The 24,209-nt window shown below is 38.1% G+C and overlaps 1 protein-coding gene across 1 annotated transcript; it reads right to left on the bottom strand.

Annotated features, from left to right (window-relative positions):
- Positions 1 to 3,342: 3,342 nt before the first annotated feature.
- Positions 3,343 to 23,790, bottom strand: BIRC2 (baculoviral IAP repeat containing 2). The gene is made up of 9 exons (XM_024760355.1): positions 22,988 to 23,790; positions 19,591 to 21,754; positions 19,396 to 19,495; positions 14,625 to 14,703; positions 14,251 to 14,299; positions 8,208 to 8,450; positions 4,916 to 5,170; positions 4,134 to 4,175; positions 3,343 to 4,053 (listed from the first exon to the last, which is right to left on the bottom strand). Exons 2-9 carry the CDS (start codon positions 20,489 to 20,491, stop codon positions 3,860 to 3,862), a joined length of 1,863 nt encoding a protein of 620 aa, XP_024616123.1. The 5' UTR covers positions 20,492 to 21,754; positions 22,988 to 23,790; the 3' UTR covers positions 3,343 to 3,859.
- Positions 23,791 to 24,209: the final 419 nt, after the last annotated feature.

Raw genomic sequence — 24,209 nt, forward strand, 5'->3', positions numbered from 1 at the left:
TATTAATTACATTACCATTTACTTATACTTTATGCAGTATTTTTACTGAATGCGAAAATGTTTTTATACATTATTAAAACTGACTAGCTGAATAAAGCCAAACAAGATAAACTCTCAAACTCAAAGAGAAAGTTAATTTTTATGCTGGATGGTAGCGCATGAAATTTTCAAAAATATTAATACAGGTTAGTTGGACAATTTGCCTAAAAAGCACAAGCTAAGGAGTCAAAGTAGACCCATGTTCAAACTTTATTTTGCAGTTGTTTAAAGGTGCATGGTCCAGCCCTCAAGATGGCTGTTCTCTTGCTCTCTGTACATCCCTGCTCAACCAGTGCCTGCTTCACCTACACCCTACTCACCTTACTGACCTTACCTACTTGCACTATGTCCCAGCTAATGATTGTTCTGACTTTAGATCAGAACATCTCCACTAAGATAGCTTATCAAAGGGGCAGTGAGGGGCATGGCACCTCTGCTGGTTTCCCTGGTAACTGAAGAGCCAACCTGACATCAATTCGCCTTATAACTGGTACCTGATGCCATGTCCCGCCCCCTTCTACCAGACAGTGAAATGTCACTCCAGGGGGACCTTACTTCAGACATGGAAAATCCCCCTATCCATTAAACCAGTGGTCCCCAACCTTTTTGGCACCAGGGACCAGTTTCATGGAAGACAATTTTTCCATGGACTGGGGGTGGGGGGAGGGACGGTTTTGGGATGATTCAAGCACATTTATTGTGTACTTTATTTCTATTACTATTACATTGTAATATATAATGAAATAATTATACAACTCACCATAACGCAGAATCAGTGGGATCCCTGAGCTTGTTTTCACTTGCCACTCACTGATAAGAGTTTTGATATGTCTGCAAGCAACTGATTTATTATGGTCTGTGTGCAAACCTCTCTGCTAATGATGATCTGTACCTGCAGCCACTCCCCAGCACTAGCATCACCACCTCAGCTCCACCTCAGATCATCAGGCATTAGATTATCATGTGGAGTACACAACCTAGATCCCTTACATGCTCAGTTCACAGTCAGGTTCATGCTCCTATGAGAATCTAGTGCTGCCACTGATCTGACAGGAGGTGGAGCTCAGGCGGCAATGCAAGCGATGGGGAGTGGCTGTAAATACAGATCCCACCGCTCACCACCTGCTGTGTGGCCCAGTTCCTAATGGACCACAGAGCAGTACCAGTCTGTGGCCTGGGGGTTGGGGACCCCTGCATTAAACCGCTGATGTCTCTGTCACTGACTTTGGGCTTTTTCTTCGGTCTTTGTCTACAGGTGGGGCAAGTAAAGGGCTTGCAGGCCTGCAGGGTACAGCCAAACAAAAGGATTACAGCTAACATGCTTTGAATTATTTAGCACCTTGTATTAGTTTGCTAGGGCTGCCATACAAAGTACTAAGTCTGGGTGGCTTAAACGACAGAAATTTATTTTTTCAGAGTTCTGGTGGCTGGAAGTCTGAAATCAAGATGTTGGAAGATGTGGTTTCTTTTGAAGCTTTTTTACCTTGGCTTTTTTTTTTCCCCCAAGATTTTTTAAAATTATTTTTATTTTTGGCTATGTTGGGTCTTCGTTGCTGCGTGCAGGCATTCTCTAGTTGCCGCAAACGGGGGCCCCTCTTCAATGCAGTGCGTGGGCTCATTGTGGTGGCTTCTCGTTGCAGAGCACAGATGGCTCTAGGTGCGCGGGCTTCAGTAGTCGTGGCACGCAGGCTCAGTAGTCAGGGCTCGCTGGCTCTAGAGCGCAGGCTCAGTAGTTGTGGTGCACAGGCTTAGTTGCTCTGCAGCATGTGGGATGCTCCCAGACCAAGGATCGAACCCATATCCCCTGCATTAGCAGGCGGATTCTTAACCACTGTGCCACCAGGGAAGTCCTTACCTTGGCTTGCTGATGACCGTCTTCCTCAGGTATCTTCACATGGTCCACTGCCTGGGTGTGTCTGTGCCCTAATCTCTTCTTATAAGGATACCAGTCATACAGTACTGGATTAGGGCTCACATGGTCTCATTTTACCTTAATTATCTCTTTAAATGCCCAATCGTGAAATACAGTCACATTTTGGGATACTCAGGATTAGGACTCTAACATACAAATTTGGGGGACACAATTCAGCTGACAACACATCTTAATTATTAAAAGAATCTAGTAGCCCTGTGCCTGGCACACAGTGAATCCTCAATATAGGTCTTATTAAAGACCAGTGTCAAAAATGATTTGATTCCCTCTATGATGGCAGGGAGAAACTTTCTCTCACTGACATAAGGTCTTGCACCAAGACATAGGCATTTGGACTTAAATAAATGCATCAACACATCAGGATGGAAACAAAGCAAGAGCCCGGCTGGTGGGCCCCAGACTCTCACAAGCACACCTGCTCCTGGCTTTGCCACACACACCCCCATCAGCCAGGACCTCTCCTGCATCATGGAAAACTTGCTGCAGCTCCCTGACAGACACAGAGCCTCAGACTTCTTATAGGGCCAGGCCTGGGCCCATGGAAATTTCGTGGAGCCTGCAGGGCAGCTCTCTGTCCAGCAGAGGACTCAGGCTTTCTGGGGACCCAGGCCCAGGCCAAAAGTGGTGAGCGTCCCACAAGTCACAGAAGAAAGGGGCCATGCTGCGGCCAGGGTGGGACAGGACCCACCCCCATGGCCCTTGGGATGCATGCCAGGGCCTTGTGGATACTGTTTTCTATAGAACTCCTGCCTATTTTTATTTAACCGTCATTAAAGAGCATCTATGCTCTGTGGCAAAAAAAAAAAAAAAAAGATACATTTTCTTTCTTCCTACTATATTCTCTATTTAAAGGGATCTAAAGGAGTTTTAGGATAAGAAGAGTTTTTAATATTAGACCTCCTTTCCACCTGGCCTCAGAAGTCTGCCACAGACCCAGACCTGGGAAAGGTCAAATATGACTGGACCCAAAAAAAGATACTTACCATTGCCTGTATTCCACCTCCTCATCCCACCAACACTTACTCAACAACAAAATGATTAAACTATTTTTTTAATTCCAATGAAGATTTACATAATTCTATATTAATAATTTTTGACATGGATTTTAAATTCAAATAATATCTATAATATACAAAGCAACTAGACAGATATTACCATCTAAAGGAAATTCTCATAAATCCCATTACTATTAAAAAAAATACTTCATGGTAATGTTTCATGAATTCAGTTTTTTAACTTAATAACTAGCATCTGAAGTGCTTACAATGTGACAGATACTATGCTTATGTACATTATCTCATCCTTATATAACCCTGTGAAGGCTTACGGAAATTACTTTTTAAATCAGAGGAAAAAAATCGATAATGTAGTCTTTTTAAAGACCTTTATTAAGATGTTTCTCACAAATTAGGGAAAAGCTTTTTTACCTGTAAGAGAAAAATCCTTATTTTACAACACAACTGAAAAAACACCAACGAGAATTTGGCAATATAACTGTGATAAACTCCAGAGCTCCTGGTTTCCATTTCTTTCAACTACACTCTAAAGTAGTACTCAAAGCTTTCAGAAAGAATACCAAACCTAGTCACTCCTAAAATGATACATAATAGCATTAAGACTGCTCCTTTAACTCCTCCTGTGTTCATACATGTACAGTAATATAGCTCAAACATAAATCTTACCTTTCATATAAACAGAGATTAAGATTAAATATTATATATGGTATTCTTTTGGAAACAAGATTACTAGTACCAAAGAAAGCAGAGTAGAACAAAAATGTTACTAATTAAAGAACCAATAATTCCTTTTTTACTTCAGATAGCTTCAAATGTTCAAACCGTATTTTAAAGACTTTTATATGTAGGCAACATACAGCTTATTTTTCTTTTATGAGAGAAATGTACGAACAGTACCCTTAATTATACCCCTGCAAATAGGGCATTTTCTTAGAGAAGGGGCACATTCCTGGCATACTACCAGATGACCACAAGGAATGAATACAATAGAAACTTCTTTGTCCATACACACTTTACAAGTTCTTTCTTCTTGCAACCTTCTCAATTGTTCTTCCAGTGACAGACCTAGAAACAACAGAAACTTCCATTAAAAAAAATGAAAGGGTAATATTTCATGTTGGTCCTAAGTCTTAATTTTGTCTTACCTGAAACATCTTCTGTTGGAATATACTTCATATTCATTTCCACTGAAGAAAGAAAAACATAACAAAAATATCACTCTAATAACTCATTAAAAAAATTTTTTTTCATAAAAAAATGAAATTTTGTCATGTGCAACAACATGGATGGACCTGGAGTGTATTGTGCTTAGTGAAATAAGACAGAGAAAGACATATACTCTATTTTATCACTTGTATGTGGAATCTAAAAAATAAAACTAGTGAATATAACAAATAAGATAAAGACAAAGATATAAAGAACAAACTAGTGGTTACCAGTGGGGAGAGGGAAGTTGAGGGGAAGATAAGGATAGGGGGACTAAGGGGTTCAAACTACTATGTATAAAATAAACAAGCTACAAGGATTTATGGTACAGCACAGGGAATATAGCCAATATTTTATAATGACTATAAACAGAGTATAATCTACAAAAATTTTGAATCACTTTGCTGTACACCTGGAACTTATATAATATTGTAAATCAACTATACCTCAATTAAAAAAATTTTTTTTAAGGCATCACTCTACCAAATACAAGACTGCTTCATCTACTACCTATTATTTTTCACCTACTATATCCTGAACAACACAGATTCTAGCTATTTATCATCAGAAATTATTTAGCCATGCTACTTGGGTAATAAAAGACTTCACTTTTCAGAACAAGTTAAATGTATAGTTTGCTAATTGGATTCATTTTGTTTGTCAAACACAAAGATGAACATAATCCCAAGAATTTCTAAAATAACTTTACCAACAAACTCACCAAATAAGTTCTTATATAATGTAGAGTCAATTTCTTGAAGACAGTTCTTGAAGATGCTGGCAGCACCATTTCCTTTAACTAAAATGGTATCAATCAGTTCTCTTGCTTGCAAAGGTATCTGTGTTTTTTGTTTAATAATATCATGTTCCTGTTTATTAATTACATTGGCCTTTAAAAGATTATCCAGGATAGGAAGCACACATGTCAACTGTTGAAAGAGAGCCATTCTATTCCTCCGAATCAAGGACAAATCATCTTCATGTTAAAAAAAAGAAAGAAAAATCCATTAGATTATAAACTGCTCCAACTACACTCATATACTAACAACCAACCCTATGAACAATTCAGACACTAAATAAATAGGAGCTGGAAAAAGAAGGACAAAATTACTCCTCTGCAGTTTAATGTCTGTCACTTGGAAAACTTTCAGAAGATTTAGCTAAGGCATATTATACATAAGTACACACATGGTCTCTGTTTTTTTAAATTATTAAAGTCTATATATTTACCTGTCTTAGAACCCTGCTTTATCCTGCTGAGAGTAAGCAGAGAATTTTAGAGGGCAGTATAAATTTGCAACCTCTGTACTTTGCCCCCATGGAATTACTACTGACTTCTCTTTGCATTATATCACTTTACTTTTGTGAGCATTTTCATATGAATTGTCTCCTTTGATAAAAAGATCCTATCAATTAAACAAGGCAGGTATGACTGCTTCTCATTTTCAGATAGGGAGAGACAGACTCACAATATCATTAACTGTGACCTATCCAAGGTCACAGAAAGAATCAGTTATAGAATCAGGTCTCCTAGATTAGTGTCTTCAACTCCATGTTTAAGAAGCAGTAAGCAGTGTTGAAGAGTTTGAGCTGTAGAGTTAGGACAGACCTAGAGCCCCACACTGGCTTAGCCACTTACTAGCTATGTGCCCTAACCTCCATACACCTCAGTTTCCTCATCTGTAAAATGCAGATAATAATAGTACCTTTCTCAAAGAGTTGTAAGGATTAAATGAGATACATGTGAAGTATTTATCACAACATCTGGCACATAATTAGCTACCAATATTGTCTTTAAAGGTCTAGGTTTGGGCTTCCCTGGTGACGCAGTGGTTGAGAGTCCACCTGCCGATGCAGGGGACACGGGTTCGTGCCCCGTTCCGGGAAGATCCCACATGTCGTGGAGCGGCTAGGCCCGTGAGCCATGGCCGCTGAGCCTGCGCGTCCAGAGCCTGTGCTCTGCAGCGGGAGAGGCCACAGCAGGGAGAGGCCCGCGTACCGCAAAAAAAATAAAATAAAATAAAAAATAATAAAGGTCTAGGTTTATAGCAATTAAAAAAGACTGCGTATGAATCAAGCCTAATCTTTTTTAAAAAGCACAAAATCCATTGTTAAATTTCCTACATTTATGGAATATGGGCATAAATTCCTACAGTATTTTTCAAAAAGTTCCTCTTCTGTTGCCCGCAATCACCATAATATTTAATTGCCTGCTTTCAACCTTAAAAAAAAAATACATTTCTATATTTACAAGTTTAATGAGAAATAAAAAAGAAGTCTATTGTAAAGTTCCGGGAAAAAAAAAAAAGACCATTTCCTTCACCTTTTACTTCTTTCTAGAAGACAAACGCTCTATTCATCTCAAAATTATTGAATTCCCTTCTCTGACCACAACTTATATCCTTCTACCTTACTAATTCACCTCACTACTAACATTTGTTCTTCAATCTCCATGTCATTCCCAACTACTAACACAAGAGTTGTCTCCTGGCTTTGCTTACTTCCCATTCTAGTCTAGATGGAGTCAGGTGTCTCAATGATCTTCTCTTATTAGCATCCTAAATTCTTCCTCCCTATTCCTTTTCTGACTTGTTTGCTTATTAAGAAACAATTTCAAATCCGTAATTCAAGGGACTTTGCTGGCAGTCCAGTGGTTAAGATTCTGCACTTCCACTGCAGGGGGCGTGGTTCGATCCCTGGTCAGGAAACTAAGATCCCACATGCCACTTGGCCAAAAACAAAACAAAACAAACAACAAAAAATCCATAAGTTAAGACTATTCATTGAACCTTACAAAGAATAAGAAAGTCACAAAACTATGGTGACCAGTTTTATTAGAGTGATTTCATTTAACCTGTGTTTTATTACTGGTTAACAATCTTAAAATCTTTTCACTTTCCTCAGGCCCTTTCTTTCACGAAGCCCTTCTCATTTCCCAAATAAATCTACTTAGAATTTTTTTTTGATGTTCTAGGCACTGTGCTAAACTGTTTTACTTGTAACATCTCATTTGATTCCTATAGCTGCTCCATGCAATTGGTACTGTTATCATCCCCATTTTACAGATGAGAAAAACTGAGGTCTGGTTAAGTTAACTGCCAACCTGGTAACTGACAGAGCCAGGGTTTAAACACAAACCTGTCTCAACTAGAAATCAGACTTCAAACACTGTGTAACATGGCCAAACAATGAGGTTCTCAAACTATTCCTAACATTACTTAAGAGCTTAAACTGAGAAAGTGTCTTCCAATCCAAATGCCCCAATTTACACTATATATGCAACCTTCACCTCTGCTGGCCCTTTAACCCTATCTTCTGCATACTAGTTTCCACAGCTAGTCTATAAGCTCCTTGAAAGCAAGCACCATGAATAGCAAGCACAGTATTTGGCACAGGTGCTCATCCTCAATTAACATTTATTAAAGGAATGATTACTCAAAAGACTTGTTTTGGGAGTCTGAGGCTTAACATAATCTGGATGAATACCAAAATCAGTTCCCTACTATCTTTGGACTGGGCAGGTGCTTCTCATCAAAGCCTAGGATTTCATCATGGGTTCTATTTTTTGCATAAAGATCACTAAGCAAGGATTAGACAGTCAAACACCATGTTAAGAATATGATTTGAAGGAACTTAAAAAAAAAAAAGTAGAAACAAGACAGGCACCCAACTATAAAATCTTGCTTTTTCAAAATAGTTTAAATTTGTTAATGTATGAGGAAGAAATGCAATATAGCTCAAGAAAGGAATTATGCTAAAATCCTCTGATTAGCATAAATCAGCAATCTTCTTGGAAAATAAGCATTCAAAAAAACAAAAACAACTGTAGTCAGTGCTTCTCGACTAGGGTGATACATTGCCCACAGTGGAGAAGGGGATGTGAGGCTAGAAATGACTGGTGGCTGTCACCAGCAGTTAGTGGACAGAGGGGAATGCTCACTGTCCTGCACCATGTGAGACAGTCCTATGAGCCCTCAATGGAAGTAACGCAGGTGACTAACATTCCCAAATACCTGATGCTGTTTCTTCAATTTGCCTCTCCTTCTCTTCTTCTCTTTTTTCATCTTCAGCATTAAGAAGTGCTGACACAATATCATTAACTGTTCTGTAATTCTCTCCAGTTGTTAGGATTTTACTCTGAATTGTCTGCTTTACCAGGCTTCTACTAAAGCCCATTTCCAAGGCAGCTTTAACCACAGGTGTATTCATCATGACTGCATCCTCTGAAGAACTTTCCCCAGGTCCAAAATGAACAACTAGTTTAAAAGACATGTATTTGTATAAATTCCATAAATATAAAAATACAGAGAATAATGACTATGATACAGTCTTTACCCTAGTACGGATTATGTCCTGGTAAGGGAGATGAGCTATATACACCAACTACCTATAACTCCAACAAACGTTTGAACCTGATAAGCATCAAATGAGAGTGTAGTAATAGGCTGTACTTTTAAAAAATACCACTTCCCACATCCTAGACCTACTTAATTAGAGACTCTTAGGGATGGGGCATACGAATATTCTAAATATTCCTCAAATGATTCTGATGTACAGTCAATTTTGGAAACTGAGATGCTACACAAATTTAGAAGTGAAAAATTATCTTAATTCAGCTAGAAAAGTGGGGTAAATCAACAAAAACTTCATGGAAAAGACGGCAGTAGAGTTTGAACTTAAAGGATGGACAAGACCTAGAAAGGTGGATAGATGAGTGTGATCAGAGAAGCATTTTCTGAGAACAGGGCCAATGTTAGCCAATATGGCACTTCTGTGAAAATTACAAAATGACATAATTCTTCAAGACACTTTACCGCCATCTGCTGGAAAACTGTTTTATAATAAAAATAAATATACAATGTGCATGTGCTCCCTTGCTCAAACGTATGTGGAAACCCTGTCTGAAGAGAGAACACGCCAGAACAAACACCTGAAAGATAAGGAGTGAGCTATGGGAATATCTGAAAGAAGTCTTTCAGGCAAAGAGAACAGCAAGTATAAAAGCCTCAAGTCAAGAGAAAAGCCTGATATATTCAAGAAACAGAAAGGTAATGCAAAGTCAGAGACGAGGGTGATGCCTAGATGTAGAGCCTTTTGAGGAATTTGTATTTCATTCTAAGTTTGCTACAATATTCTAAGAGGGTTTTAAGTAGGGTACTGATAAAACCTGATTTGTTTTTTCAAAAGATGATTCTGGCAGCTCTGTGATAAATTTTAATGAGGTAAAATGGAATCAGGGAGCCCTCTTAGGATTTTATGACAAAAAGTCATAAAATGATGTTATGGCACTCATGGCAGCTTGAATCAGGCTAATAGTGCTGGAGATGGAGAGAAGTGGTAAGATTTGGGACATATTATAAAGGCAGAGATGGAAGGACTTCTAACAGATTAAATATACAAAGTAAAAGGAGGAATCAGGGATGATGTCTAACTTAAGTCAACTTTTGACCTTAGGAAGTGAGTGCCATTAACTGAGTTGGGAAGACCAGAGAAAGAGCAAATTTGAAGGATGAAGGACGGGGAGAAAATGTTTGCTTTGGTTATATTAACTCTGAGACACCCAGTATAACCAAGTAGAGATTTAAACAGGTAGTTGAACAGTCGGCAGCTCAGGAAATGGAGAAATACATTTGGGTTGAATGTTGAGAGGTACTCCATCATTTAGAGGTTTGAAAAAGGAGTAACCACCAAAGGAAATTGTTCATGATCAACCAGGGAAATAGGGGAAAACCAAGAATGTGGTGTCCAGGGCTTCTCTGGTGTCCACCTGCCAATGCAAGAGATATGGGTTCGTGCCCCGGTCCGGGAAGATCCCACATGCCACGGAGCGGCTGGGCCCGTGAGCCTGTGTGTCCGGAACCTGTGCTCCGCAACGGGAGAGGCCACAACAGTGAGAGGCCCGTGTACTGAAAAAAAACAAAAACAAACAAAAAAAAAGAATGTGGTGTCCAGGAAGCCAAGTGAGGAACATACCTTAAGAAGGATGCAGGAAACTATGATAGCAAGATTGCCGGTTAAGATGCCCCCAACTTGTACCCCACGCAACAACATTTTAGAATCCATCCAAGGACAAAAGTGCCTTTTGTGGGAGGCTTTGGGATTTAGGTATAAGATTATGAAACCCAAGTGTATTCCAAGACCAAGGAGAGCCATTTTGAGGAGACTGGCCTGTACCAGGCACCTGAATCCCTGACCATGGTCCCAGCTACAAACCCAGAAACAGCTCAGTATCCATCAAGACTGAAAGCAGAAGGTCTTTACCTGCCAAAACCAGTCAATAAAGACTGCAAGCAGCATTTGCTCCCTCAAATGCACAGACACCAAGGCAAGGCTACATACAAATATCATACAAATCAGACACATATGACACCATCACAAGAAATCAATAAAGATCCAGAACTGACCCCAAAGAAATGAAGATCTATGATTTGCCTGACAATGAACTCAATAGAGTCACCTTAAAAAAACTCAACAAAATTCAAGAGAAGAAAGATAAACAACTAAATGAAATGAAGATAACAATGCATGAACAAAATCAGAAGTTTAATCAAGAAACAGAAACCACAAAAAAGAATCAAGCAGAAAACCTGGAGCTGAAGAATACAAGGACAGAACTGAAAAACATCAATAGAGAACTTCAACAACAGACTTGCTCATGCAGAAGAAAGAATCAGAGAACTCAAATGGAGATCATTTGAAATTAGCCAGTTATAGGAACAAAAAGAAAAAAGAATGAAAGAGTGAAGGAAGCCTACATGAATTATAGGACACAACCAAATGAATAAACAGTCAAATCATGGGAATCCCAGAAGACAGAAAAAAGGGAAGAAAGCTTAAAGAAATAATAGCTGAAAACTTCAGCTCCTAAATCTTGGGAGAGATATGGATATCCACAAACAGTAAGCTCAAGGAACCTCAAGTAAGATCAGCCCAAAGATTACTCCAAGACACATTATAGTCAAAATATTAAAAGTGAAAAGACAGAGAAACCATTTTGAAAGCAGCAAGAAAAAAATGACTCCTCATATACAAAGGAACCCCCTAAGGCTATCAGCACATTTCTCTGCAGAAACCTTGAAGGCCAGGAGAGAATGACTTAATATATCAAAGTGCTCAAAGAAAAAAAAAAAATGCCAACCAAGAACACTGGCAAAACTGTCCTTCAGAAATGAAGGAGAGATAAAAACATTCCAGACAAGCAAAAGTTGAGGGAGTTCATCAACACTAAACCTGCCTTAGAAGAAATACTAAAGTGATTTCAAGTTAAAATGAAGAGATGCTAAGTAACAACATGAAATAAAACTTACTGGTAAAGGTAAATATGTAGTCAAATTCATAACACCCTATACTGTATCTCTAGCATAAGTTAAAAAACAACAATATATTTTGCACAGCAAAAGAAACCATAAACAAAATGAAAAGACAACTCACAGAATGGGAGAAAATATTTGCAAATGATGTGACCAACAAGAGCTTACTGCCCAAAATATACAAACAGCACATGCAGCTCTATGTCAAAAAAAAAACAACTCAATCAAAAAATGTGCAGAAGATCTAAATAGACATTTCTCCAAAGAAGACATACAGATGGCCAAAAAGCACATAAAAAGATGCTCATCATCACTAATTATCAGAGAAATGTAAATCAAAACTACAGTGAGGTATCACCTCACACCAGTCAGAATGGCCATTATCAAAGTCTACAAACAATAAACACTGGAGAGGGTGTAGAGAAGAGGGAACCCTCCTATGCTGTTGGTGGGAATGTACATTGGTATAACCACTATGGAGAATAGTATGGAGGTTTCTTAAAAAACTAAAAAACAGGGCTTCCCTGGTGGCGCAGTGATTGAGAGTCCGCCTGCTGATGCAGGGGACGCGGGTTCGTGCCCTGGTCCGGGAAGATCCCACATGCCGTGGAGCGGCTGGGCCCGTGAGCCATGGCCGCTGAGCCTGCGCTTCCGGAGCCTGTGCTCCACAACGGGAGAGGCCACAACAGTGAGAGGCCCGCGTACCGCAAAAAAAAAAAAAAAACTAAAAAACAGAACTCCCATATGATCCAGCAATCCCACTCCTGGGCATATATCTGGAGAAAAGCATAATTTGAAAAGAAACATGCACCCCAATGTTCACTACAGCACTGTTTACAATAGCCAAGACATGGAAGCAACCCAAACGTCCACTGATAGAGGAATGGATAAAGAAAATGTGGTACATATATACAATGAAATATTAGCCATAAAAAAGAGCGAAATAATGCCATTTGCAGCAACATAGATAGACCCAGAGATTATCATACTAAGAGAAGTCAGAGAAAGACAAATATCATATGGTATCACTCATACGGAATCTAATTTTTTAAAAACTGATTTAATGAACTTATTTACAAAACGCAACAGACTCACAGATTTCAGAAACAAACTTATGGTTACCAAAAGGGAAATGTGGGGGGGAGGGATAAATTAGGAGCTTGGGATTAACATACACACATAACTATATATAAAATAGATAACCAACAAGGACTTACAGAGGAAACTCTACTCAATATTCTACAATAACCTATATAGGAAAAGAATCTGAAAAAGAACGAATATATGTATATGTATAACTGAATCACTATGCTGTACACCTGAAACTAACACAACATTGTAAACCAACTATACTCCAATAAAAGTTAAAAGAAAAAAGAAATATTTATAGAAAAAAACATAAAAATAAAAAACACAAAACAATAATATTATTAACTATAACTATAATAACTTGTTACTGGATGCAGAATATAAAAAGATAAAAAGTATGACATCAATAGTGTAAAACATGGGGTGAGAAGAAGTAAAACTGTAGAGTTTTTGTAAATGAAGGTAAGTTGTTATCAGCTTAAAACAGACTATTGTATCTAAGATATTTTACATAAGCTTCATGGTAAACACAAAGAAACCTATAGTACATACAGAAAATACAATAGAGAAATTAAAGCACACTACTACAGAAAATAAATCAGAAAGGAAGAGAGCAAAAGAGGAAGAAATGAACCAAGGAACTAAAAAAAGTCAGAAAACAATTAATAAAATCATAATAAAAAGTCCTTATATATCAATAATTACAATACCAATAATTATTTTAAATGTAAATGGACTAAATTCTCCAATCAAAAGACATAGAATGGCTGAATGGATTAAAAAAAACCCACTAGATCCAACAGTATGCTGCCTATAAAAGAATCATTTTAGTTTTAAGGACACAGAAAGGTTGAAAATGAAAAGATATAAAAGGTGTTCTATGCAAATGGTAATCAAAAGTAATGAGGAATGGTTATATTTACATAAAATAAAATAGACTTTCAGTCAAAATCAGTGACAAGAGACAAAGATCACTGTATGTAGTGATGAAGGGGTCAACTCATTAAAAGTACACAAAACAATTGTAAATTTATATGCAACAAACATTGAAGCATCTAAATATTTAAAGCAAATATTAACATAACTAAAGGAAGAAATAGAGAGCAATATAATAATAGTAGGGGACTTCAATATCCCACTTTCAAGACTGGCTAGATCATCCAGACAGAAAGTTAATAAGGAAAAAGGAGACCTGAATAACACTATACACTAAATGCCAGATGTGGCTAAAATTAGATTATAACCAGAAGACATATTTCCTTATCCTTGCACTAAACTACTACATACCTGGCAAATACCTAATATCTAGCCCAATTTTCAAACCATGTGAACTGGGTCTTTCCAAACATGCTAGCTTATACAAACGTTTCCTCTTTGGAGGGCTTATTATTTGCTCTTCTCATTTGGTATTCCCTGAAGTTGTTTTTCTTTTGCACTTGTCTTGTCTCTCCAGTGAGAATGTCAGCACTTTAAGAACAAAAACTAGAATACTTCCAAGAATCCTCTAAAAATGTCATGAATCTTAGTAGATACATAATATTTATTAACTTTCTAGCACTTTTTTCTATGACCTCAGAAGTCCTTTGTTTACATACTTTCATTCTTAATATTCTTACAAAAAAATCCTATCCTACATTTGGAATATTTTCATACATACTTGGTGGATCAGCATTTTCATCTCCAGGAGTATCTGAAGTTGACAATAGCTATGAAACAGGAGAAAAAAATAATAGATAAAATCAGAAATCTCAAACAACCTGAACATAGCAACATTAAGATAATATGGAGGAGACACTAAGGACTCTTCTCCAACCCCACCACAAATTTGTACAGTGGCAGGTTGAGTGATTTTTCAAAAAAAAGCAAAAAAGAGTCTTTTTTTAAAAGCCCCTGAACAAACATGTCCATTAAGATGGACACAAAACATGTAACTATAATTAATGAGAAAACAGATGTAGTTGTCACTTCTAATCATATTTGTAACTATTATCTAGGAGAACTCAATGTTGCCAATTATAAAAACATATTTACCTGTTCAAGAAGATGAGGATACCTAGCTTGAATCTCATCAACAAACTCCCGCCCTTTCATGCGTATCAAGAACTCACACCTAAAACGTAAGAGGAAAAATTTTTAAGTTCTTTTATATCAAAAATATAATCTGATTATTCTAGAAAAGTGGCTTTCAAATTATTTGATTGTACCCCAAAGTACAAACATTTTACATCACAACCTAGTACATATACACATCTAACAGGAACAAAACTCTCATACAATATTACAAATTCTTACTATGCATTGATGCATTGTGATATTTTGTTTGATTGCATTAATACAATCACAACAATAAAAAGGTCTGGATCTCAAAGGAGCACAAGCTAAGGCTTGAAAAATACTGTTCTAGGGCTTCCCTGGTGGCGCAGTGGTTGAGAGTCCGCCTGCTGATGCAGGGGACACGGGTTCGTGCCCCGGTCTGGGAAGATCCCACATGCCGCAGAGCGGCTGGGCCCGTGAGCCATGGCCGCTGAGCCTGCGCGTCCGGAATGGGAGAGGCCACAACAGTGAGAGGCCTGCGTACAGAAAAAAAAAAAAAAAAAAAAATACTGTTCTAGATAATTTACTTTGGGGACTTAACATAGCAGAAACTTTAATTTGCTATTCCTAAAATGTGATCTTTCACAAAATATCTGCTAATCTATCTCCATTGTCCACTCTACCATTATACTTAACACAAACCCTCTCTCTAAAAAATAGAGAATCAAGTATTTTCATCTACACATGTGACAGTGTTTCCCAAATACTTGCTTTCAAACTACTAGAATTTCTCACTGGTGTTCCAGGAAGTTCATATAACATGAACTTCTGTTTCTGTTTCTTCCCTTTTGTTTTTTCAACGAACGGTGCTAGACAACTTGATATAATATGCAAAAAACAAGCCTTGATTTATGTCCATAGTATATACAAAAACAAACTAAAAATGAATCATATGCCTAAATACAAAACCTGTCAATTTAACTTCTAGAAGAAAACACAGGAGAAAATCTTTTCTTTTTCTTCTAATTTTTATTTTATTTATTTATTTTTGGCTGTGTTGGGTCTTCGTTGCTGCACGCAGGCTTTCTCTAGTTGCGGTGAGCTGGGGCTACTCTTCGTTGCGGTGCACGAGCTTCTCACTGCAGTGGCTTCTCTTGTTGCGGAGCATGGGCTCTAGGCAAGGGACTTCAGTAGTTGCGGCTCACAGGCTCTAGAGCACAGGCTCAGTAGTTGTGGCACACAGGCGTAGCTGCTCATGCATGTGGGATCTTCCTGGACCAGGGATTGAACCTGTGTCACCTGCATTGGCAGGCAGATTCTTATCCACTGCACCACCAGGGAAACCCTAGGAGAAAATCTTTCTGTCCTTAGGTTAGGTAAAGATTTTTTAGCTAAGAGACCAACAGCACAATCCGTAAAAGATAAGATTGATAAACTGACATCTTCAAAATTAAAAACTTCTGCTCATCAAATACACAAATAAGAAAAGGAAAGACAAGCCACAGACTGAAACGCTGCAAAAGACATCTGATATAAGACTTGTATCCAGAATATATTGAAAAGTCTCGGAACTTAGTAATGAAAACAAAAAAAAATTTAAAAGAGACACTTCATCAAAGAAAATACAGTTCCAAGGATGAAGAACCCACAGATACAGAGGGCTGACTGTACTATGTCACATGAGGGACTTGAGCATCAATGAATTTTGGTTTCTTGAGGGGAATCCCTGGGAGTGTTCTGGAACCAATCCCCCACTGATACTGAGGGACAACTGTATATAGATGGCAAATAAGAAGCTCACCATCATTAATCATTAAGGAAATGCTAATTAAAATCACAGTGAAATACCACTACACATCAATTAGAATGGTTAAAATCAAAAAGACTGACAATACCGTGTGTCATTAAGAATCTGGAATTCTTAGAGGTATCATACATTCCTGGTGGGAATTTAAAATGGTACAGCCACTTCAGAAAACGATTTGGCAGTTCCTTCTAAAGTTACAATAGTAAACAAAACTTGCCATCCAACCCACTAATCCCACTCCTAAGTACAACATTTACCTAAGCAAAACAAAAACATATGTTCACAAAGGTTTATTAATGTTTAGAGTGGCTTTATTCATTATTGCCCCAAATGTCCTTCAACTGGTAAATGGTTGGATTTAGTAGAGATCATGTAAGCATGCTCAAGACTCAAGTTCATCATGCAGAGAATACAGCTTGTCATTGTTCATGATCTTAATATAGTTCTAAAGTATTTTTATTCTGGGACTGACTAACTTATATTCATAACGACTAAAGACAGGAAGTATAATGAACATTGGCTGCCCCGTATTTCCCCCTTCTCCAATAAATTCTATGAGGACAGAGGTTTTTGTTTGTCTTATTCACTGATATATTCCCAGCATCTAAAATAGTTATCAGGGGGATATAGGGAAATAGGTGAAAGGGATTAACAGGTACAAACCTGAGTTATAAAATAAATAAGCCATGGGGATGTAATATACAGCATAAAGAATATGGTCATAATATTGCAATAACTCTGTATGGGGACAGATGGTTACTAGGCTTATCATGGTAACAATTTCATAATGTATGCAAATATCAAATCACCGTGTAGTACACCTCAAACTAATATAATATTGTGTCACATATTTCAATTAAAAAAAAAAGATATTAGAAGGGAAAAAAAGATCCTCATGATGATGTCTGATTTCCCATCATTACTTTCAACTACTTATTCCTAGGACTCTTGCCTTCAGACAGTGCTGTTACTGTCATGAATTATCATGCTCAATCGAAATGAATCCCAGTATTCTTCCTGGTCTGCTGCAAAATCTGCATTTGTCTGCCTATTAATTTCATTTTCAACCTCATATGCAATGGTACCACAATTTTTGCCTTTCACTTTAATTTGGTTCTTCTTTCTTTTGCTTTGGCTTGATTTTTTATTTGATTCCACACTGTTGTGTAAATACCAATACTGATGAAAAACAGAAATTCCTTTTGTATTTAGAAATGTAAACCCTATTACCTCTTCTTTCAAATGATTATTACTAAAAATGTTAAGAGGGAAAAAATAAAACAGTATCCAGTAGGCATATAAATATTTAATTAATGAATAAATTGTGTTAAAATACAGTGTAATGATTATCCATTTTAGTTTTTCATTTTCTGAGATTAAAGATTATCCACAATTGAAATTTGTTGCTTACAAAAAGCACCACTGGCCTTTTCCCTTACTTAACCATCTAAAACAAAATACAAATTACAGAAGTAAACCAAGATTTTGTTTGGTTTTGTTTTATAAAGGACAAAATGTAGCAACTGAAACACTGGAATTGGAAAGCTGTTTCCGTCTTTTTAATACAGTATTAAATTTCAAATTATATGTACATACTCTCATAGAGCCAAGCACAATCAAATCACTTAAAATTCTGACAATCAGGAATTCTCTGGTGGACCAGTGGTTAGGACTCGGCCCTTCCACTGCTGTGGCCTGGGTTCCAACCCTAGTTGGGAAACTAAGATCCCGCAAGCCATGTGGTGGGGCCAAAAGTAAAAAAAGAAAAGAAAATACAATTCTGACAATGGAACATGCTTTTTTCCTACAATAATAATTTAAAGTAAATAAAATATGTATCACTTTTGAGAATTAAAAAGTCACAATTTATCTTGATACATTATGAATATTAAAGAGGTTCAAGAGATTCCTCATTATTGTGAAAGGCACTCACCAGTCAAAACATTACCTACATGATGTGATTCCACTTTTATATAAAGTACCTAGCATGGTCGAATTCATAGAGACAGAAAGCAGAATGGTGGTTGCTAGGGGCTGCAGGGACGGAGGGATGAGGAATTAATGAAATGAGTACAAGATTCAGTCTGGGAAGATTTCTAAAAAGTCTGGAAATAGATGGTGGTAATGAATGAGGAATAATGTGAATGTACTTAATGTCATAGAACTGTATACTTAAAAATGGTTAAAATGGCAAATTTTATGTTAGGTACATTTTACAATTTTTTTAAAAGACCATATTATCTATTTCAACTCCCTCATTTTACAAATGAGGAAAGGATTAAAGGTGTCACATGACTTGTCCAAGTTCACATAGCTACTCAGTAACAAAGACAGAATTAATTTCTAATTCTATTTCCATCAACAGCACTGCCTCTAAATTCTTTCTATGCTATAGTAAAAAACAGGACATAGTGGGAGAAACAGAGTGACTAAAGGGAGATATTTGACATATCGTGACAAGATAAAATTGTACAGAGAAAAAATAATTTACAATTATAATCAGACTTAATACTGATTGTACAATCAGCTTTTATTATATGCATTTTTGTACTTATCCTATTCCTAGATCCATTTCATGTCCCTTCTTATTTTCCTTTTTCCTTCTTATCTTTTTCTTACTCATCTCCTTTTCGTTCTATTTTACATATTTTTATAATACTTAAGTCTTCTTTAAAGCAAAATGGAAAACATAAATGAAACGTATGGCCATAATTGTAAGTGAGTCATCAAGAATAAGTTAAATTATATCCTGAATACATGGCTTACAGAAGAAGAAATCATACAACATTCTACAACATTTTGTACCAAAACAATTAATGTTACAATTTGGTGTTTTAAAAAGGCTAATTCCCTAATGGTATAAAGAAGCTTTGTTATATTGAAATGTAAACTTAATCATGCAAGCATGCCTACTCCTTTTAAGCACAGAATTTGTGTAGAAATACTTTTCAAAACAATTACCTTGGAAACCACTTGGCATGTTCAACCCATGGGTCATCTCCAGATTCCCAACACCTTAAGCCACCGTCACAACAAAAGCATTTGACATCATCATTGCGACCTAAAGAAAACACAATAATAAAACTGAATACATACGTGCCCTAATATATAAATCAAAATGAACTAGATAAAATGTATAGCTATCCATTTTCTTACCCACATAATAGAAACCAGCACTTGCAAGCTGCTCAGGCTGAACTGGTACAGTGGAAGGCCAGTACATAAATGTTCTCAGTCGAGCTGCATGTGTCTGCATGCTCAAATTTGAAATGCTAAACCTCAGCGTTTCCAGAGAATTTTCCAAAAATGGACAGTTGGGGAAATGTCTCCGGTGTTCTGACACAGCATCATCCTTTGGTTCCCAGTTACTTAGAGTCCCACCACAGGCAAAGCAGGCTACTCTATCTCCAGGTCCTATATAATAAAAGCCAGCTCTTGCCAATTCTGATGGTGACAAAAAGGTTAATGGCCACATCTGGTAAGTAAGAAATCTCGCTTCTTCAGTACTCATGGCATAACTGTAGGGGTTAGTCCTCATTGGGGAAAAGTCTTCAACTGCTCTAGAATTAACAGGGTTTGGTGAAAGGTTGGAATAAGAACCACTGAACGAGCTACTATGTTCCAAAGTAGGTAATAATGAATGTGTAAAATCGTTTCTCATTGAAGAGGAAACATTTTTAGAGGTGGATTCCAGACTAGTAACAGAAACTAGATTCTGAATAAAGCTACAGCTAGGATACAGTTGTTTATGCTTTTCAATAGGATTGTCTCCTTGTTTCCAGTTATCCAGCATCAGGCCACAACAAAAGCATTTGACTTTGTCATTCACACCAGTGTAATAAAAACCAGCACGAGCAAGACTCCTTTCTGAGACAGGAACACCGGTGGGGAAGGCTGAATATGTAGACATTCGGTAGAGTTCACATGAAAAGTCATATTTCATTTTTTGTTTGTTGACAATTGTCCAATTTGCCAAGATCGTGCTATCTTCCATCATACTCTTAATTTTTTGATACAAGGGATCTGGGAAAAGTCTTTGGGAGGTAGTTTTGTGCATGAGTCATTTTACTTTTTGACTGCTAAAACCCTTCACGTGACAATTCTCTTCCCTTCACATTAGATTTTTTCCATAAAAAAGAATCAAATGATAGGCCCCTACTTATGGAAAATTCACTACACCTTCTTTACTGGATTTATACCTGAGTTGATGCTCAGGTAGGATGAATATCTCTCCTAAATTACGAAGATACTATTTAATACTCTCTGGGATTATATCAGCTCAAATGTTATTTGCTCGTTATTTGGTGTAATACTGACCTAACAGCCTGAAAGAAGTTGACACACCTCCAAAAATATGCTAAGACTCCTTGACTTTTCAAGGAGGTTTATATTCCAAAAATTCTAAACAAGGATAGAATACCTAAATTATGCCTTTAATTTGCTTTCAGTTACAAGCTACAAAGCCAGGATATCAAGCCAATTAATGACTATGCTACAAGAGGAAAAAACTATATGCAGGCTTCTTTCCCTATGAGCACTTTAACATATTTTTTTTAAATCTTCTTTTATTCTAGTAAACAAGAAGAATTAAAGTCTTCATATGGTCACATTATCTAAAGGCCAATTTCACAAAGTTTATCATCACAGTATTTACTTAAGAAGGTTAAACTAGCTTCAGCTAACAACTTTTGGAGATGTCAACACCTACAAGTGTTGTTGAACCTAAACCTGTTATACTGTGTACAATGTCAAATGAAATGAATTTTGCTTAAAACTCACAAACTGCTAACTCTTCTGTCTTTGTTAAATATTGTCTGTATTTGTTTCCATTTCCTGCAGCATTATTATTATGTTGTCTTTCTTCCTAACTTTGCCTACCACTTTAGTATACTTGATCAAATGAAGGTATTTTCTCCATAAACTAGTTAACCATAAAATTTCCACAGTTGAAACTTCTTACAAAAATATTAAATAACTTGTCTTTCATTTAAGAATCATGCATCTATAATACCATTCATTTTGTAATTAAAGGTAAATCAATTTATCAAGATACAGCTTGTCCTTTCTAGTGTTATCACAAATGCCTAAGGTACTGTATTACCAACAAAATTACTGCTCATGCATAATAAACCAGTAATTAACTCTACTAGCCTTCTTTCTGAAAACCCTTCATATTTTAAAAGTATAATTCATACACAAAATTACACTCCACAGAATTCAAACTATATCCCTTTATAAAGTTTCTGAGTCTCCATAATAGGATTTATTACTGCAGGGGGAAAAATGAGGGGGAAAAAGTAGACTCTTCAGGGCTGTAAATCTGAAAAGAAAAAACAAACGCTATTTTAGAAAACTGTATTTTCACGATGAATACAATTTATATTCTTTTCAATTTATTCAGTAAATTCTAAAAGTGATTTACACTTTAGATAATACAGCTTCATTCCAGCTATTTGTCAACAAAACTAATTAGAAAAGGTTTTAATCAAAATCAATGCAATATACTCCCCGTAGCACTAAGAATACTTTTTTTAATGCACAACTTCGAAGACGGACACAGAAACATATTTTGGCCTTGGTCTCCTCCCCTCTTCTGGTGACAACTTTTAATAGTTTAAGGATAATATCTCTGGCAGTTGGCTACAAGCAAAGGGGGACTAGTGGTGAAAGAGACTGCACCCATCAGCAACAGTGCAGCAGCTATTTAGATGGCATAATAGACTGTAACGTTAATTTTTTAATGTCAAGTCTCTCCAGGACTAGGCAAACTGACCAGTGAGAGTAAATGCATCAGGAACCCACCCATAAAACCCTACAACTCTACAATGCCCTCACAATTCCAAAGCAACAACCACAGAAAGCAACTTGAAAACAATATACAGTAATGGCTTGTGAAACACTGGCCTTGGGAATGTGACTACTTGCATGAATGCTTTCGTTACACCAGAACTTGGTGTCCTGTCTTTACAGATTTTTATCTACAAGCACCGTACGGTGGATTTGCCCTCTTTAGGCAAACTGTGGCTTTGGGGGTTGAAGGCGGGAGACAAACTGCAAGGGAAAATAAGAGAAACTATGGGATTTACCTATTAATTTCCCGGAGCTATTTCTCACAATACACAATAGACCACTAAAGTGGCAGAGCGCGGTTGCAACTATCTGATATAGGGAATCTGCCGCCACACAACTGTCTCCGTTTGAACATACTAAACAAAGGAATACCGAGGGTTAAGTTTAAAACCCTGCAAAAACTTGACGAACATCTTGGTCAGAGTCCAAGGGCCGGAGAAGTGGGCGGCGGCCAGAGCAGACTTGCAAACAGATCAACTGATAAAAAATTATTTTCGACAGCAAGTCTTGGAGCTGGAGCTTCCGAATTAAACAGCCTCGGCGAGAGTGAAGAGTAGAGAACAGAGAGCTCACTGCGACCCCCGGCCTCGGCCCCCGGCCCTGTCTTCCCTCACCCAACTGCAGCCTCAGGGAAGCGGGCCCCCGCGGCCCGCGCGCCCCTACCCGCCTCGCGCGGCCGGGGCCCGGAAGGAGCTGCACTCACCGCTGGGCCGGCGTAGCAAACGCAGAAACGGCGCGGCAGTCCGGATCCTCCACAGCCCCGAGAGCTGCTACGCCGACAGAATAAGAAGCCGGACAGCTCGTCTCCACTGCTCACAAAGCCCCCCGCCCGCGCAGGGCCCACGCCGACGCACAGTGACGACAGCGCGCCGGCCGGGATTGCGTCATGCCGCGCGAGGGCGCCGGGGCGTCTGCAGGCGAAGAGCGGCCCGAAGCGGGCGCTAGGCCGTACGCAGTCTGTTAGCCCGCGGGGGCGGCGGTGCCGGGCGTCCCCTCGGCGTTCCAACCTTTAATTTTGCCGCGTGAGCACTTTTGACGTTTCCTTCCCTCGCCGTTCCTGACATTCTCCTGAGGGGGACGTGGCGAAGCGTGAGCCATAGATTGTGAATCGCGGGAAGCCCTGCGGAAACGCCCCAGCGCGGGCGGTGAGCGTCTCCCCCGCGTCACCCGGTTGGGGTCTAGCCCCAGCCGGATTCCTCTAGTGGGGCCTCCCCTCGGCGTGGGTGACCGCGTCGTCCGGGGGTGGAGTCAACCCGGCGGCGTTTCGGCTTCGATTAAGTGAACGGTTGTAACCGTTTTCCTCAGCAGCTTTGTGATGTCAATCTTAAACAGCTGGCCGTGAAAATGGAAAAAAGACGAGTGTTGGAAAGCAGAACAGCATCAGAGGATTAATTTTGAAGCTTTGATTTTATAGTCTTTTGGGGAGTATATCTATTTTATAATCAACCACTATCTTTTATTTTTAAACTTTTGTTTTTCTGTCCTGGAGGCGAATGCACTGACGAAAGTGTCCTAATTTCAGAAACTCATCACTAGGAACGGTTCGGTGCTTCAGGCCAGGCTTCACTCCCCTTTTTTTTTTTTCCTGAATGTGACTAGAATGGAGTGTATACATTCATATACGTGTGTATATATAAATCATACGTGAACCACAGAGGAGCCCTGTATCAATGACATGTTTCATTACATATCAATGACTAGTTAACTGATAGAAAAATTGTAAATACAAAATCTTGGTTTTCCTAGTCAGGGACGTTTTTTCTCCCCCGTCTCTAGCAGTGCGGTGAACACAGTAAATATTTGCTGCATTGCAGCGAGATAATTTTTTAGTTTATGTTCCGTGAAGACACTCTTTTTGTCAATGAAATCAGATGTTTTCTTCTTTCAGGGGAACTCCAGGGGGCAAATATTTCAAAAACTTCCAA

The sequence above is a fragment of the Neophocaena asiaeorientalis genome, unplaced genomic scaffold (assembly GCF_003031525.2).
Source record: "Neophocaena asiaeorientalis asiaeorientalis breed wild unplaced genomic scaffold, Neophocaena_asiaeorientalis_V1.1 scaffold601, whole genome shotgun sequence".
Classification (NCBI taxonomy): Eukaryota; Metazoa; Chordata; class Mammalia; order Artiodactyla; family Phocoenidae; genus Neophocaena; species Neophocaena asiaeorientalis.